The 16,548-nt window shown below is 41.2% G+C and overlaps 1 protein-coding gene across 4 annotated transcripts; it reads left to right on the top strand.

Annotated features, from left to right (window-relative positions):
* Window positions 6,807-11,996, top strand: LOC109842752 (receptor-like protein kinase HSL1). 4 transcript variants are annotated; one of them, XM_020411632.1, is made up of 3 exons: window positions 6,807-7,020; window positions 8,324-10,850; window positions 11,426-11,996. In XM_020411632.1, the coding sequence occupies exons 2-3, from the start codon at window positions 8,336-8,338 to the stop codon at window positions 11,779-11,781; spliced, it is 2,871 nt and encodes a 956-aa protein (XP_020267221.1). In that variant the 5' UTR covers window positions 6,807-7,020; window positions 8,324-8,335; the 3' UTR covers window positions 11,782-11,996. The 4 variants fall into 4 exon arrangements, with proteins under 4 accessions (XP_020267221.1, XP_020267218.1, XP_020267219.1 ...); XM_020411629.1 differs by having other exon boundaries at window positions 8,316-10,850; XM_020411630.1 differs by lacking the exon at window positions 6,807-7,020 and adding an exon at window positions 7,929-8,078 and having other exon boundaries at window positions 8,316-10,850.

Here is a 16,548-nt window from a genome sequence, read left to right as displayed (position 1 = left end):
TACCAGGTCCTACGTGGCAAATCCCTTCAACCAAGATGTCTTTGAAGTGGGTACAGAGAACAACTCCTTTACGACAAGGAATCAACAGCTCCAAGATCAGAGTTAAGATCCAAAGTATTCCGAAGATTCGTCTCAGTCAACTGCGAACTTTCAAAAACTTTGGAGGGGGTTCTGTAGGCTGTCTAAAAATCACAATAGATAGCTAATTCTCATCAAACACCTATGATGAAAGTTACAATATGATAACTTCTAGAAGGCTATAATTTGAAGACTTTCACGTAGATCGATGAAGGTTATAATCTAACAACCTTCGTAACAACTGATAAAAGCTTTAATTAACAACAACCTTTACAATCAACATCGGGAGTTACAATCTGACGACTCTCATATTTTTAAGGAGCCAAGATGAAGATTATAAGATGAAGGTCTTTGCAACATTCTAACAAAAGAGACTAAAAATTAACGGTCTCTTCAAATCAAGACGCAGAGCTCGCCTCTGCGTTTCAGACTCAAAACGTAGAGGTCCTCCCTGTGTTACAACCTCAAAACGCAGAGGTCATGCCCTACGTTACACCATCAAAACACAGAGGTCATCCTTGTGTTACAACATCAAAACACAGAGGTCATGCCCACGTTTCAGAGTCAAAACACAGAGGTCATCCCCAACGTTCCAATTAAAAACGCGGAGTTCGTGGACTCAAAACGTGGAGTTCATCTCTGCATCCCAATTCCGCGTTTCAGATTTACAACGCTATGCGAACATGGCGTTTTTAGCCAAAAACAGGCCCAACTCTGCATTTCAAGTCTAAAAGGCAGAGCTCGGACCCAGAACGCCCAGACTTGCGTTTGACTCGTTCAAAGCACAAACTGAACGGTTTCAAAATCGTTTTTCCCATGATTTGGGGAGTAGTTTAAGGGGGCGGTTACACCCCATTCAGCCCCACTTAGGAGAGAATTAAGGGGGCGGTTACACCCCTTAATTCCCTATAAATAGGAGTAAACTCAACTGAGTTTGGATCTTTTGATCTTGGAGATCTAGAGATCAGCTTCTTCAGATCATCTTCTCGACAGCAGATCATCTTCGAGCTTTCTACAACAACAAAGTTCTTGGAGCATTCTCTTGGCTTATTAACCGATTTTTCGGTTCAAATTAACTCTTTTTTAAGAGTTTAAGCTCGCTCTGAGTTATTAACTCGTTCAGAGTTTTAAAACTTGCTTTGCAAGTTCTCCATAGTGTTAAATCGTGAGGAGAAGATATCGTTCTAGTGAAGCGAAATATCATATCGTTAACTAAGAGCAAACTCAATGTGAGCATTCGAGGGAGGCACCCCATCATCACTGTGAAGAACCCAGAACTAAACAAATGGGAGAATTCAGATCAATTCTCTTCTCTTTTATAATTAGGAAATTCAAATTGTAATTGAGATTGAGAGAGTTGTAAACATTATTTTTCTAAGCAGTTAGAGCAAAATAAAATCAAACACAGTTCTTCCATTTTCATTTCATAAATTTTCCACCAAACATCGGTAAAGGGTCATCAAAACCGTTGATGGCTGATAGTTTGCCAAAAATCCTATAAGTATTATGGTTATTTGTTCTAAACATAACGAGTAATCATAATAAGGTACAAAAGTCACTGACGCACCAGCTTCCTATAATCAAAACTCCCTTATGGTTAAGAAAAAGCTGACAAATGAATAACAGGACATCAGGATAAAATCTGTACCTGCAGAAGAACCAGCCTCAATAGTTGGTCCTACAACCTCTCCACTTGGGCTTGCCACACCCCAACACCGGACAACGCATTATAAATAAAAGTCAACAACGGTCAACGTGTTGCAAATGAAAGTCAATACCGGTCAACGCGTTACAAATGAAAGTCAATGCCGGACAACGCGTTGTAATGAAGGTCGACATCAGTCAACGTGTCGATAATTTCATCGAAATAAGGCTTAAGATTACCCCCAAAAGTTCAATTATGATTCATATATGAATTCTCGACGAAGATGATCAAGTCCAACGTTGATTCAACGACACGAGCTAAATTCAGAAACTAATACACCAGCTTCATTTCAAGGTTTCGATAATGATCAGATGATAAATGCAGCACCGGGAGAATTTTAGCTATACGACAAAATACTGAATAGACTAAAAGCCGAAGAAGTCAAGAATCGAAGCCATTTACAGGTCCTTCTACGTGATCTCTTCGACAAAATACTAAAGAGGTTGAAGGCTAGGCTAATCATCCAAAGTATTCCAGGCTCTTCTATAAAAGAACGAGACTAAAACACTTTGGATGGGGTATCTGTAGGTATCAAAAATTACCTATAGGTTTCCGCACGCAGCTCGAGATGAAGAGCAGATGATGAATGTCATTATCCGAGTCAAAGAGGATATCTAATGTTGTAGAGAATCTAACAAGCGCATGAAGCCAGTCGGTGAACTGTACGAGTTAACGTAACACACGAAATGGCAAAACAACAAAGAAATAACTCATCCAGGAGCTATGTTTCACCCACAAGGGGCGAAACACCATGTGTGTCTGACACACACCATGTGTGTCTCGCCCACACCATATGTGTCTTTCCTATAGGAAGTTGTATGTCTCTTCGCCAGCTTTCCAACACATCTTGAATCAACTCATTCCGAAATCGGACGAGGGAGTTAGAGCCAAAATACCCGAGATAGTCCAGATTGTTTCGCACCTATGAGACACCAATGGTGTCTCACACTTTTAGGTCATGATATGATTTGATTCCGAAGAAGCTCAAAAGATAAAAGTTATAGGTCTCTTCTCTAGCTTTCTAACGCATCTTGAATCACCTCATTCCAAGGTTGGACGAGAGAATTAAAGCCAAAATACCTAAGATTGTCCAAGCTGTTTTGCCCAAATAGGCAAAACACACATCGTATTTCACCCCATGGGCGAAACACACATTGGGTGAAACACACATCGTGTTTCACCCCTGGTAAGGCTGTTTCACCCGTTCAGCCTCCTAACGATGCATTTCTCGATAGATTTGTAGATTTCATTCATCCCAGAGCCTCTCCAACTGACTTGAGGCTATCCTTAAACGTGAGAGAGTGGTTATTAACTAAAGATATACTCTTATCCACGAACACGGTGTCCGAAGCCCTATAAATACCCCCTTCATCATTTTGTGAAGGGGGCTGATGGGTAACTATTCAAGGGATCTAGAATTTTGGAGCTTGGAGGCAAGGTACTGACTCTGAGAGAGCTAAGCCACGAATTTCAGAGAGGAGGAGGAGATCTTGGTGAGTTCTTCAGCATAAAGAGGAGGAGTTTGGCAGATCTGTACCCTTTTAGCATCCCTACATCAGTTCCTTAATATCAAACTTCGTTTTGATCTTGAGAAGAGTATTTATCTCACCATATTGGGATATTTACTTCAGTTCTTGGTTTCCTTTGTGAAACAAGAACATCAAGCCTTCTTTCCCATCAACCCGATATGATTTTTAGCGGTCCACGGCCTAACGCGTCTCCGACACAGGCAAAAATCTCACACAAGCAGCGGGTGATAAACATTCTCTATGTGTGTTTCTAGGAAGTTGTAATTTTCTTTGTTTTATTTGTGTAAGAGAAGTCCTATAAAAAGACTCACTCTTTTGAACTTGTTTTAAAACGATAAACGTTGTAATAAGTTCCGTAATAAAACCAACTTTCGACGTAAACAAACATGATGACATATTTTCTGGCTTTAATTGCATCTTAGTTCCATGAACTGAAGATACTAGAAGACAATGATTGAGAGAGTAGAGATTGGTGGATGTTGCCTTAAGGTATTACTTACCCTCTATTGTGTTTTCCATATCATGTATGAGGTGATTAGTGCCATTCTTATGACGAGCTGCAAAGATATTGCCGCATAACATACATTTGGTCTTTTGATTGAGAAGTTTACTATGTTCCTAGTGACATCTATCTTCTCAAAGAAATTCCATATATCAGATCTCGACCTTTTAGGAACTCTACGTGTTGGATCACCACCGGACTCAGGATCACTGTCGGTAGTAGGAGTAGCTGTAAGACTCATTTCAGGAGTTAGATTTTTCCCTTCATAACTGGAGGACGAAGCTATTGGAATTAGAGAATTAGAAAGTATTAGAAAGTATAAGAGGAGAATGAGAGAGTATAGTACTGTATTAGAGAGAATAAAAGAGTATTAGAGAGAAGTAGATGAGTTATTTATAAGAAAAATAAATCAAAAACCCTCTATTTATAGAGGCAACCCCCTAACCCAATTATCAAAATACAAATTTTTATCACTTTTTACCTTTTTTAGGGTATTTGGGTATTTTTATCATTATAGGCTATTTACACTGCCTGTATAGGGCCAGGGTCAGGCCAAACCTGGTCCAACAGCTAGAAAACTAGACATTGGACCAGGGCGAATCTAGATCGCCTAGTCCAACAACTACTTTTTTAGCCATTGGACTGGGTCTAAATACATGTTTGCTATATCCACTCCCAAACAGTAACTTTGGGAGTTGGATTGCCGAAAATACCCTTTTGGACTTGGCCTGGTTTGGTTTGGGAGAAGGGAAATTTAGTCCTCACACACCCCCAAAGTTACTGTTTGGGAGTGTGAATAGTTGGACCCGTCTAAATATGGGCCGGGCCGAACCGGGCTTCGGAGCTTGACTAGTTCCAATGGCTAATTAGGGAGCCATTACCAGCTCCCTAGTTTGGTTCGGGTTCGGGCCAAACTGAGAACTTTGGCCCAACATTGTGGAAGCCGAGCTGGCCAGGCCCGGGACGGGCTTTGCTGAACCAACCGAACATGGGCCCGAAGCTCGGACAGGTTTGATTTTCTAGGTTTTTCTTGGGTCCGAGTCAGACAAACAGTAACTTTGGGAGTTGGATTGCCGAAAATACCCTTTTGGACTTGGCCTGGTTTGGTTTGGGAGAAGGGAAATTTAGTCCTCACACACCCCCAAAGTTACTGTTTGGGAGTGTGAATAGTTGGACCCGTCTAAATATGGGCCGGGCCGAACCGGGCTTCGGAGCTTGACTAGTTCCAATGGCTAATTAGGGAGCCATTACCAGCTCCCTAGTTTGGTTCGGGTTCGGGCCAAACTGAGAACTTTGGCCCAACATTGTGGAAGCCGAGCTGGCCAGGCCCGGGACGGGCTTTGCTGAACCAACCGAACATGGGCCCGAAGCTCGGACAGGTTTGATTTTCTAGGTTTTTCTTGGGTCCGAGTCAGACATTGGGCCAGCTTTGGACCGCATGCCCAGTGGGACAACCTTGTTTAAGACCATAAATCTTTAATATTTTAAGATCATTTATTTAATCATCGACGTTGCTATCTAAGTCCCTACAAATCCTTTATGTTAGTTTAAAACTAGCCTTTCAAATCATTGATGTTGCTAAGCTCTCTAATTCTCGTAAACTATTTCAAGTTAATCATGAGAACTACAAGACTTAGGCTTGGTTTGGTACGAGGGAAGGTAGAGTAAAATAAAGGATAATAAGGAAACATCCTCTTTGGTAGGAGGCATTTTCAAGGGAATTTAATGTAGAGTTTGGTAAGGGAAGTAGAAAAAAAAGCTGAAAATGAACTGGGTTTTAAGAGAGAGAAACATCCCTTTGAATCGGAGAGACACGGAGGGATTGAGTACATTAACATTATAAGTACACTTTTATCCTCCCAAAATATTTCATAATTACATAATTAAATATATTATCTTCATCAAAACCCTAAATTTAATCCCCCAAATATTTATATCTTTGGGATTAGATCCCGAAATTTATGAACTTTGAAATTGGCCTCCTATTTTTTTTTCAAAATTTAAAATTATTAGTTCTGGAAATCTTTACATAAATTTGAAGAAGTCCTACCAATCTTTGTATTTTGAAATTAGTCCCCTAAGTCTTTATTCTTTGTTTCTTTTATTTATTTTCTCTTTGTTTTAATAAATGAAATACAATCTTATTAATATGATTTTAGAAATATTCTAACAAAAGATTATTATTGTACTTTAACTGACTTATTTTCTTACTTCTACTTTCCATCATCTCTACCAAATAAAAAAAAAATTCATACCTCCCCTCAATCTCCCTCCAACCAAACAAGAAGCTTAAAATGTATATACCTCTTTGTATCTATCTCGTTGCACTTTATTTCACCTTAATTTCTTTCTCATACCCCGATCAAAACAAGCTTTTATGACAATGTCAACGATTTGAAGGACTAATTTTTAAATTATTTAAGATTTGGAAAAAAAAACCTAATGGCAGTCAATCTCGAGATTTGAAGGACGGACTTTCAAAATATTAAAATATTTGAGAGATTAATATCAAAAAACCTTTTTGTATGAAATAAATAGGAAATACATTATGGAACTTGGATTCTTAACCTCCTTAAGATAAAAATTTTGGCTCCACCTACAGATATTAAGTGCAAATTCATGTGAAGTATTAGGGGTGTCCCATTATTTAGACGTGGAATTTACCCTTTCCAAGTAAAATCCCAAAAATCCGTTATCGGGTTTACCAATTCGGGCACAACTAAAACGTAACCCGACCCGCTAAAGTGGTCCGTTAAGACGTGGCACGCGTACCACGCCCTTTAGTAGTTACCCACTGGCCCCCACCCGAAACATAGGACGAGGGGTATTCTCGTAATTCTTCCATATCATAACAAAATAAACACACCCCATCTTGTCTCATTCTCGGTCGCAATTCCTAATACTTAGCCTCCATTGAGGGCGTGAATTTTAATAAAACGAGGTGTATGTATCAGAATCCTTTTATATTAAAACCCAATTTTGTTTTAAAAAATCAATAGAAAACTATTCTTCTCTGTTTCTTCATTATACTTGAACTCCTCGTTCTTCTTCTTCAGTTTCCAACACTGAATTGGCTGCTTCGATCTCTTCGCCGAATTACTCAATGGCGAATCACGAAGAGACCCTTCAAAAGTTCCACCTTTTAATGAAATTTTAAGCAATGGGTTCTCTGGTTTTACGGAAGAAAGAAACTCGAAGCTCATTCGGTAAGAAAAAAGTTCGAATTTTTTTTATAATAATTCGTTTAGTAAAATTTAGTAAGGGTTCAATCTTTGCAATTGAAATTGTGAAATTTTTAATGGGCGAGCAGTTTGATGAGTAGTGTAACTGACTGAATAGTTGTAGTATTATAATAAAATCCATTATTGATTTTTGGAGTATTTTTTTTTTATCTTCTAAGATTTTTCTCGTATAAATTATAGAATTATATATTATTTTATCTGGGTTATAGCAGACACATGATGGATTCTCGCTAATTTTAATAATTGTTAATAATTAGATATTTGGTTTGATATTGTGATAATGGTGACCGCTATATATTGACCCGTGACTTAAGAAATAAGGGGCAAATGATTGGAACTCATTTTCCTGATATTTAAAAAAAAAAATTAAATAAATACATAAGGTTGTATTGATACCAACTTTTTTTCTTTTTGGCATGAGTCTGAAGCACAAATTGGTGCTATGTAGATTATTGATGACAACATGCGTGAAAAAAAAAAAATCCAAAAGTCCAAAGTCTTTGTAAGCCATGAGATATTACTGTGACTAGGATAGTGAAATTTGAACTTAATGAATTTTTTTCCCCCCGCAATTTGATTTGTCATCTAATATCATTTTATAAGATGATTTGTATTAGCTGCTGAGCTTTTATGTATGTTATTGGGAATGTATAAACTGACTAAAAATATCAGCGTTAACAAATACTTATCTAATAATACGTACAAAAACTATGTTGTTTTACTCTCTGTCTCTTCCCCTGTTTCCTGTGATGTCATACATGATTACAACTTAAATGGATTGAGCTTAGCTCAGAGCCTGTAAGATGATGTGACACGACTCTATGAGATAGCTGGTTCTCTTTGTAGATTCTGATGTTCTTTGAGTATTAAATTGTGTTTTGGAAGTTTCTTGATTTTTCATATAAAGAATTGATAATGATAATAATGAATATTTGTTTACGAAGCCAGTTGGCCGAGCTCAATTCATTGCGGAGGCCTTTTGCAGAGTGGATGCTTTTTGACCAAAGTCTTCTCTTGTTTTGGTATTTTCCTTGTATTGCTTCCTTGGATTTATTACAATCAAGTTTGTGTAAGATTATATAATAGGATAGAAGTCAGCCACCCTGATGCGAGATTATTTGAGAATAAGATTTTAGAGATATTCCACTCTTTTTCTCAAAAAAGTTGAATTTCCTCGACTTATTTTCACTTGGTATCATTTGCATTTTCTCAGTCACCTTTGATATCTAACTATTTTTTTTTTCTCTCTGCTATTTTAGGACTACAGATACCTGAAACTATGGAGGAAATCAAACTCTCTTTTCACTTCTTTGCTATCTTCCTCCTATGCATTTTCCAGCCGTCGAGCTCCCAAACAGCGGAAACTCAAGCTCTTCTGGATTTCAGAAAGCAGTTAAAAGATCCTATGAACTATCTTGAAAGCTGGAACGAATCTCTATCACCCTGCCAATTTGTCGGAATTACTTGCGACTTCAAATCTGGCAATGTCATTGGGATTGCACTCGTAAACATGTCTCTTTCTGGGCAGATTTCGCCTTCAATTTCTGCGCTTCGAAGCCTCAGCTCACTTGAGCTCCAAACAAACACTTTATCAGGCAAAATTCCTCCTGAATTAAATGATTGCACCAATCTTCAAACTCTCAATCTCTCAGCCAACAGTTTCACCGGAGAATTGCCAGATCTTTCATCTCTGCAGAAGCTACAGCTGCTCGATTTTTCAATGAATCAACTTTCTGGTAATTTTCCATTATGGGTTGGAAATATTTCAGGTCTTGTTCAGTTATGTCTTGCTGAGAATAATTTTGAACATGGAAAACTACCGCCGAGCATTGGAAATTTAAAGAATTTAACCTTGCTTTACTTGGCAAAGTGCAATCTGATCGGAGAGATCCCAGATTCAATCTTTGGGTTGGTATGGCTTCGTACATTGGACTTATCCATGAATCAAGTCTCAGGGAAGTTGTCAAAAGAGATCTCGAATTTGCACAACCTTTATAAGATTGAGCTATACCAAAACAATTTAAGTGGAGAAATCCCTCCTGAGCTCGCAAACCTCTCCGGTTTAAATGAATTCGATATATCTCACAATAACATGGGTGGAACACTCCCACCTGAGATTGGTAATCTGAATTTTACATATTTTCAGATATACCGAAACAATTTCCATGGAGAATTGCCAAAAGGGTTTGGGAACATGCGGTTCCTAAAGGGATTCTCAATTTATGAGAACAATTTTTCTGGGAATTTCCCGGCATCTCTTGGTCGCTTCTCACCTCTCGACACATTTGATATATCGGAAAATAACTTCTCAGGCAAATTCCCAAGATTTTTATGTCAGAACAACAAGCTAGTATACTTGCTTGCTTTGGACAATAATTTTTCAGGAGAATTTCCTGATTCTTATTCAAGTTGCAAGTCCCTGCTGAGATTCAGGATTAGCCAGAATAAGTTCACTGGGAAAATTCCAGATGGATTATGGGGATTGCCCTACGCAGTAGTCATCGATGTGGCTGATAATGGTTTTATTGGTGGGATTTCTTCGGATATTGGGGTCTCGACGAGTTTAACTCAGCTATACGTGCACAACAACAAATTTTCAGGCGAATTGCCCCCGGAGATTGGGAAACTCTATCAACTTCAGAAGTTATTTGCTCATAATAATTCCTTTTCGGGGAGATTACCATCTCAAATTGGCGACTTAGATCTTTTAACATCTTTGCATTTGGAAATCAATTCCTTTGCCGGTTCACTACCATCAGAACTCGTTTATTGCAGCAGATTGGTAGACTTGGACCTCGCGAAAAATTCATTGGACGGCGTAATCCCAGAAAAAATATCCCTTCTAACTTCCCTCAATTCGCTGAACCTATCAAACAACATGCTTGTCGGTTCAATCCCCGTGGGGCTACAATCGCTGAAGCTCAGTTCTCTTGATCTATCCAAGAACCAGTTGTCAGGAGAAATCCCACCGGAGCTTTTAATGATAGCAGGGGAAGAAGCGTTCTCAAGCAACGCAGGTTTATGCGTCGATGGAAATTCCGGGAACAATTCGGGCCTCCGCATAGGCTATTGCTCTTTGAGCCCGAGGCACAAAAGTATTTACGTAAGAGGCATGCTCGTTGTGTTGATAATAATGTCGGTCTTGTTCGTGCTTTTATCCGCGCTTGCCATTATTGCGAGCTACAAGAGCGTTAAGAAGATTGACCCTGAGAAGGGCAACGTTGATCCGAGTACGGAGCTGGAGCTTTTTCATCCTGCAGACCTCGACGCAGAGGAGATATGCAACCTGCGGGCGGAGGATCTGATCGGGAGCGGAGGCACGGGCAAGGTCTTCAGGCTGGATTTAAATAAAAACAGGGGTACTTTCGCTGTCAAGCAACTCTGGAAAGGGGAGGGGGCGAAGGTGGTAACGGCGGAGATCGGCATACTGGGGAAAATAAGGCACAGGAACATACTGAAGCTGTATGCTCGCGCGACGAGAGGGGGATGCAGCTACCTCGTCTTCGAGTACATGCCCAACGGGAATCTACACCAAGCTCTTCGTCGAGGAGTCAAGGGCGGGAAGCTCGAGCTCGACTGGGGTAAGAGGTATAACATTGCCGTAGGAGCGGCGAAGGGTATCACGTACCTTCACCATGATTGCTCACCGGCTATTCTCCATAGAGATATTAAATCCACCAACATATTGCTGGACGAGGAGTGCGAAGCGAAGATTGCGGATTTTGGGATTGCGAAGGTTGCGGAGGAGTCGGATAACAGTTGTTTCGCTGGCACCCACGGTTATATGGCTCCTGGTGAGTACAATAGCTCCCTTTAGCTTTCAGAATAATCCTGACTACCTGAATTACTTTGATCTCATTTATAAATAAAGCCTTCGCATTTCACATGGGAACAGTCATAATTGTGAACTTTGATATAAGAGGTCACGAGTTTAAAATCCTTAATATCTTAAAATTAGTTCTTTAAATCCTTGATATTTTAAAATTAGTCCTCAAATAATTGAAATTGCTACTGAATCCCCAAATATTGTTGATTGTTTTAAAGTAGTCCTTATGTTAGAATTTCCTTCCAGTGTGCTAACCTAGTTGGGTTAGTCATTAATCTAATGGTGAACCAACTTAATAAACAGAGAAAAATGGTTGACCAAAAATTTATCTTTTATTAGTTTCATGAGAGGTAGTTTCATACATATTTATATTCTCCTCATGACTAAATTTGTGTCGGTTCTCTACATATTTATATTCTCCTCTTTTTTTCCCCTCTTCTCAATTGTTTGCCCCTTGCCAGTGTCAGTAATTGTCGGTGTCTTTTTCCCCTCGTATATATATATGTATATTTCCTAACATTATTTGTTTTAATGTGAATTCAGAACTTGCATATTCTCTCAAAGTAACCGAAAAGAGCGACGTTTACAGTTTCGGAGTTGTTCTTCTAGAACTTCTCACCGGCCTTAGCCCAACCGGTCCACACTTCGATGAAGGGAAGGACATTGTCTATTGGGTTTCAACTCATCTTGACAACATACAGAAAATTAGAGATATTTTCGACCCAAGAATTTCTGGCTCTTATGCAGATGATATGATCAAAGTCTTGAGGGTTGCGATTCTATGCACTGCCAATTTGCCCGCCGTTCGTCCTTCAATGAGGGAGGTTGTCAAAATGCTTATTGATGCCAACCCTTATGTGGGAGTCAAGAGAGGGAAAGTTTTTGCTAAGAACTGCTAGGTTTTTCATGTAGTTGTGTTTATGGAAACTTGGGGACTTGTTGGTGATTGTAGATATTTTATTAGGTTTGGGAAGGCTAGAAAATGATGTGGGTCTGTTCTGAACTTAGGACTTATGTGCTTAGATAATTCAGTGCAGTTCTGTTCCTCTCTGTGTACATTTAAGTACTTGTTTTCAGTTCAGAAAGAACCTGGAATATTTGCATTTTTGATGTGTGTTTCTTTTGGAGATGTATTGCTTGTTTTCCCTCTTGATTATAAACTTCAACGAGGAGACATTCTTGTTGAAATAGGTGTAGATCAAACTCACCTCCGGCGACGAAGAGCTCCGGCAAGCTTTCGAGCAGGCGAGCTCGATTTGGCGATCTCCAGGCGACTTCGAACAGGTGAGTTGAGGAGATCAGACGCAAACTTCGGGCGAACGCAGACCTCGAACTCTGCGTTCGAACCTCCCCCTTTGTTGTGCGTTCGACCCCCCTTCATCTCTGCGTTCGTCGACCTCAGCGTTCTTCGTTCGACCTCTGCGTTCGGCTCAGATTTTGGCGTCGAAGCGAACGCTGGCGACAGGCTGTCGCCAGCTCTCCACATCCGCCTATAAAGCCCCCCCTTTGGCCCTAGGGTTTCGTGGCTGATCTTTTTCCCCCTCCTCCGATTTTTCTTCTGGCGGCGACCAAGAACGCAGCTGCGTTCCCATCTCCAGCGCTCAATTGATTTTGAGGGAAGATTAAGAAAAAGATTTAAGGAGAGAGAGGAATATAAAAAGGGGTTTTTATAGTGGGTTATTCATTTGTTCTCAAGTGAAAATTGAAAGGGTTCATACCCTTTGATTATTAACACTGTAGCTACAGTGTTTATCTGAGAAATCTCAGTTTTGAGATACGCTCCTAAATTGTAATTTCTTGTTTAATTAATAAGAAATTATCTGTGTGGCTCCCGAGGACGTAGGCAGTTGCCGAACCTCGTTAAATCTTGGTGTACTTTTTCTATACTGCGTTTCTGTTGCATTAGGGGTTTAGGCGTTAAATTCCTAACTGGTATCAGAGCGTGAAACGATCTAGAACAAGTCAGATTCAAGTGGGAGCCATGGCCACAGATGAGGCAAAAATGAGACTTGAGAAATTTGATGGAACAGATTTCGGATTCTGGAAAATGCAGATAGAGGATTATCTGTATCAGAAAAATCTGTATCAACCACTATCGGGGAAGAAGCCAGATTCCATGAAGGCAGATGAGTGGAACCTTCTAGATAGACAAGCCCTCGGAGTTATCAGATTGACGTTGACTCGCAATGTTGCGTTCAACATAGCGAAGGAGAAGACCACGGCGGGTCTTATGGCAGCTCTCTCAAATATGTATGAGAAGCCATCAGCCGCAAATAAAGTTCATTTAATGCGGCGGTTATTCAATCTGAAAATGGCGGAAGGCGCGTCAGTAGCACAACACCTCAATGAACTTAATACGGTTACAACCCAATTGAGTTCAGTTGAGATTGAGTTTGATGAAGAAGTTCGGGCGTTGATATTGTTGTCTTCCCTACCAGAGAGTTGGAACGCTACAGTCACAGCTGTGAGTAGCTCGTCGGGAAACAGTAAGTTGAAGTTCGACGACGTTCGTGATTTGGTTCTCAGTGAGGAGATCCGACGGAGAGAAACGGGTGAAGCTACAACCTCTTCAGTATTGCATACAGAGTCAAGAGGTAGAAATTCAACCAGAGGAAACGGACGAGGAAAATCAAACTTCAGAGGTAGATCAAAGGACAGGAGGTCCAAATCAAGGAATCCAAGCAACAGCTCGAAGGCTATCGAGTGTTGGAATTGTGGAAAGACCGGGCATTACAAGAATCAGTGCAAGAGTGCACAGAAAGAGAAGGAGGCAAAGGCAGAGGTGAATGTCACATCCACTTCAGGAGGAGACGACGCATTGATATGCTCTTTGGAGAGCAAGGAGGAATCTTGGGTGTTAGATTCAGGAGCGTCGTTCCACGCTACTTCTCAGAAAGAATTCTTCGAGAAGTATACCCCCGGAAAACTTGGATACGTATATCTTGGTGATGATCAACCGTGTGCTATAGTGGGCAAAGGCGTGGTGAAAATTAAGTTGAACGGGTCAGTATGGGAGCTGAAGGATGTCAGGCATATTCCCGACCTGAGAAAGAATTTGAAAAGAAGAAGAACCTGGTGTGCAGACTCAAGAAGAGCTTGTATGGCCTGAAACAAGCCCCAAGGCAGTGGTACAGAAAGTTTGACGGCTTTATGCACAAGGAAGGTTTCCAGAAGTGCAACGCCGACCACTGTTGCTACTTCAAAAGATATCAGTCCAGCTATATCATCCTACTGCTGTATGTTGATGATATGTTGGTTGCAGGAGCAGATATGAAAGATATCAAGAGTTTGAAGCAGCAGCTGTCAAAGGAGTTTGACATGAAGGACTTGGGTCCAGCGAAGAAGATTCTTGGAATGCAAATCACGAGAGATAAGAAGAGAGGTCTCTTGCAGTTATCTCAGACGGAGTACATCAACCGTGTTTTGCAGAGATTTAACATGGGCAACGCCAAGCCTGTGAGCACACCCTTGGCCAGCCATTTTCGTTTATCGAATGATCAGTCTCCTCAGTCAGAAGAAGAGAAAGAGAGTATGGCTAAGGTTCCTTACGCCTCGGCTATCGGAAGTTTGATGTACGCAATGGTCTGTACGAGACCAGACATTGGCCATGCAGTGGGAGTGGTCAGCCGGTTTATGTCGAATCCAGGAAAAGCTCATTGGGAAGCGGTCAAGTGGATTCTGAGATATCTACGAGGCACCACACAGAAGTGTTTGCACTTTGGTAAGGGAGAGGTGGAAGTGCAAGGGTACGTAGATGCAGACTTCGGCGGTGAAGTTGATCATCGAAGAAGCACCACCGGCTATGTATTCACCGTCGGAACTACAGCTGTTAGTTGGATGTCACAGGTACAGAAGATCGTTACCCTATCCACTACAGAAGCTGAGTATGTTGCAGTGACTGAAGCCAGTAAAGAGATGATATGGCTTCAGGGTTTGTTGACAGAGCTGGGATTCAAACAGGAGAAGAATGTTTTGCACAGTGATAGCCAGAGTGCGATACACTTGGCGAAAAATTCAGCATTTCATTCTAGAACGAAGCATATTGCGCTTCGGTATCACTTCATCAGATCCCTGTTGGAAGATGACGTGTTAAAACTGGAAAAGATTCCAGGGAGTAAGAATCCGGCAGATATGTTAACAAAGACGGTGACTGTTCAGAAACTGGAGTTGTGCGCAACTTCAGTTGCCCTTCATGCATAGATGATGAGGGCGGAGCCACACAGGAGAGGAGCTTAATGAGATAGCCCGTTGGCGTCGGTTTGGTCTCCAAGTGGGAGATTGTTAATTTGGGGGTGGATACCAACCTCTGCACCGGCGAGGAGCTCCGACGAGCTCGATGTCGACGAGGCGAAGCCACAGGTGAGGTCCAGGCTATCTTCGGCAGCGCCCCCCCGAGCTCTGCGTTCGAGCTCGAGCCCCACGTGCGAGCGCCTCCACCCAACTCTGCGTTCGAACGCAACCCTGCGTTTGGCGATGGCGTCCTTTGCGTTCGAGCGCTCCCACCTCTGCGTTCGGCCTCGAATTTGGCGTCGAAGCAGTCGCTGGCGACAGGCTGTCGCCAGCCCTCCACCTCCGCCTATAAAAGAGACCCCATGCCCTAGGGTTTAGCTGCTGAAGAACTTCCCCCTCTCCTCCGATTTCTCCTTCTCTGGTGGCGGCGGCTGCCCTAAAATCGCAGAGGCGATTTTTCTCCAGCTCTCAACGCGATTTTGAGAGAGAGAGAGGGGATTTAAAAGGAGAGAGAGAGAGAATTAAAGAGGGTTTAATTGTGGGGTATCATTTATTCTCAAGTTGAGAATTGAAAGGGGTTCATACCCTTTGATTATTAACACTGTAGCTACAGTGTTTATCAGAGAAATCTCAGTTTTGAGATACGCTCCTAAATTGTAATTTCTTGTTTAATTAATAAGAAATTATCTGTGTGGCTCCCGAGGACGTAGGCAGTTGCCGAACCTCGTTAAATCTTGGTGTACTTTTCTATACTGCGTTTCCGTTGCAATTAGGGGTTTAGGCGTTATATTCCTAACAATTCTTGGTGGTGGATGGTGTTTGAGATGTGGAAACGCATGTGAGACTATTCATCATGCGCTGATGTCCATATGCGAGAAGGATTTGGGCCCAGTTGGATGGAGTTGGACGAGAACATTCGATGTAGTGCCGTACGGTGCGACAATGGGGACTTCCTAATATAGTCCAGGCTCATGGACAACCTTATTGACCTATGCTATCCACACTCGTGCGTGGCTTGTGTGTGGGTGTGGCAGCAACACTTGTACCCAAGGGGACAGGTGTCGCTGCTAAACACGGAAGAGACTCTTAACACTCCTACTCAAGCTGAGTATATATATTATACATGTGCAGCTTGTCACAAATAAAGTTCACTCTTGCTCTCCTAAGAGGTTTTGTAAGAATACTACAAGCTGATGATCTAAAGGGAAATGTTTGCCTCTAATGATCCCCTTCTTCATCTTCTCATGAATCAAGTAGCAATCAATCTTTGTGTTCTGTTTTCTCATGAAACACCGGATTCACAGTTGTGTGAATGAAAGCCTTGTTTTCTCCATGCAAACTCCTTGGACATTTACGAGGAAAACTAATTTCTGTCAATAGATCTTTAACTCAGATAACTCACAAGTTAAATTCAACATGGCTTAATACTCAGACTT

This window comes from Asparagus officinalis, chromosome 5 (genome assembly GCF_001876935.1).
Source record: "Asparagus officinalis chromosome 5, Aspof.V1, whole genome shotgun sequence".
Lineage (NCBI taxonomy): Eukaryota > Viridiplantae > Streptophyta > Magnoliopsida > Asparagales > Asparagaceae > Asparagus > Asparagus officinalis.
The sequence above is the reverse complement of the archived record's forward strand: the minus strand, read 5'-3'. Positions and strand labels throughout refer to the sequence as shown.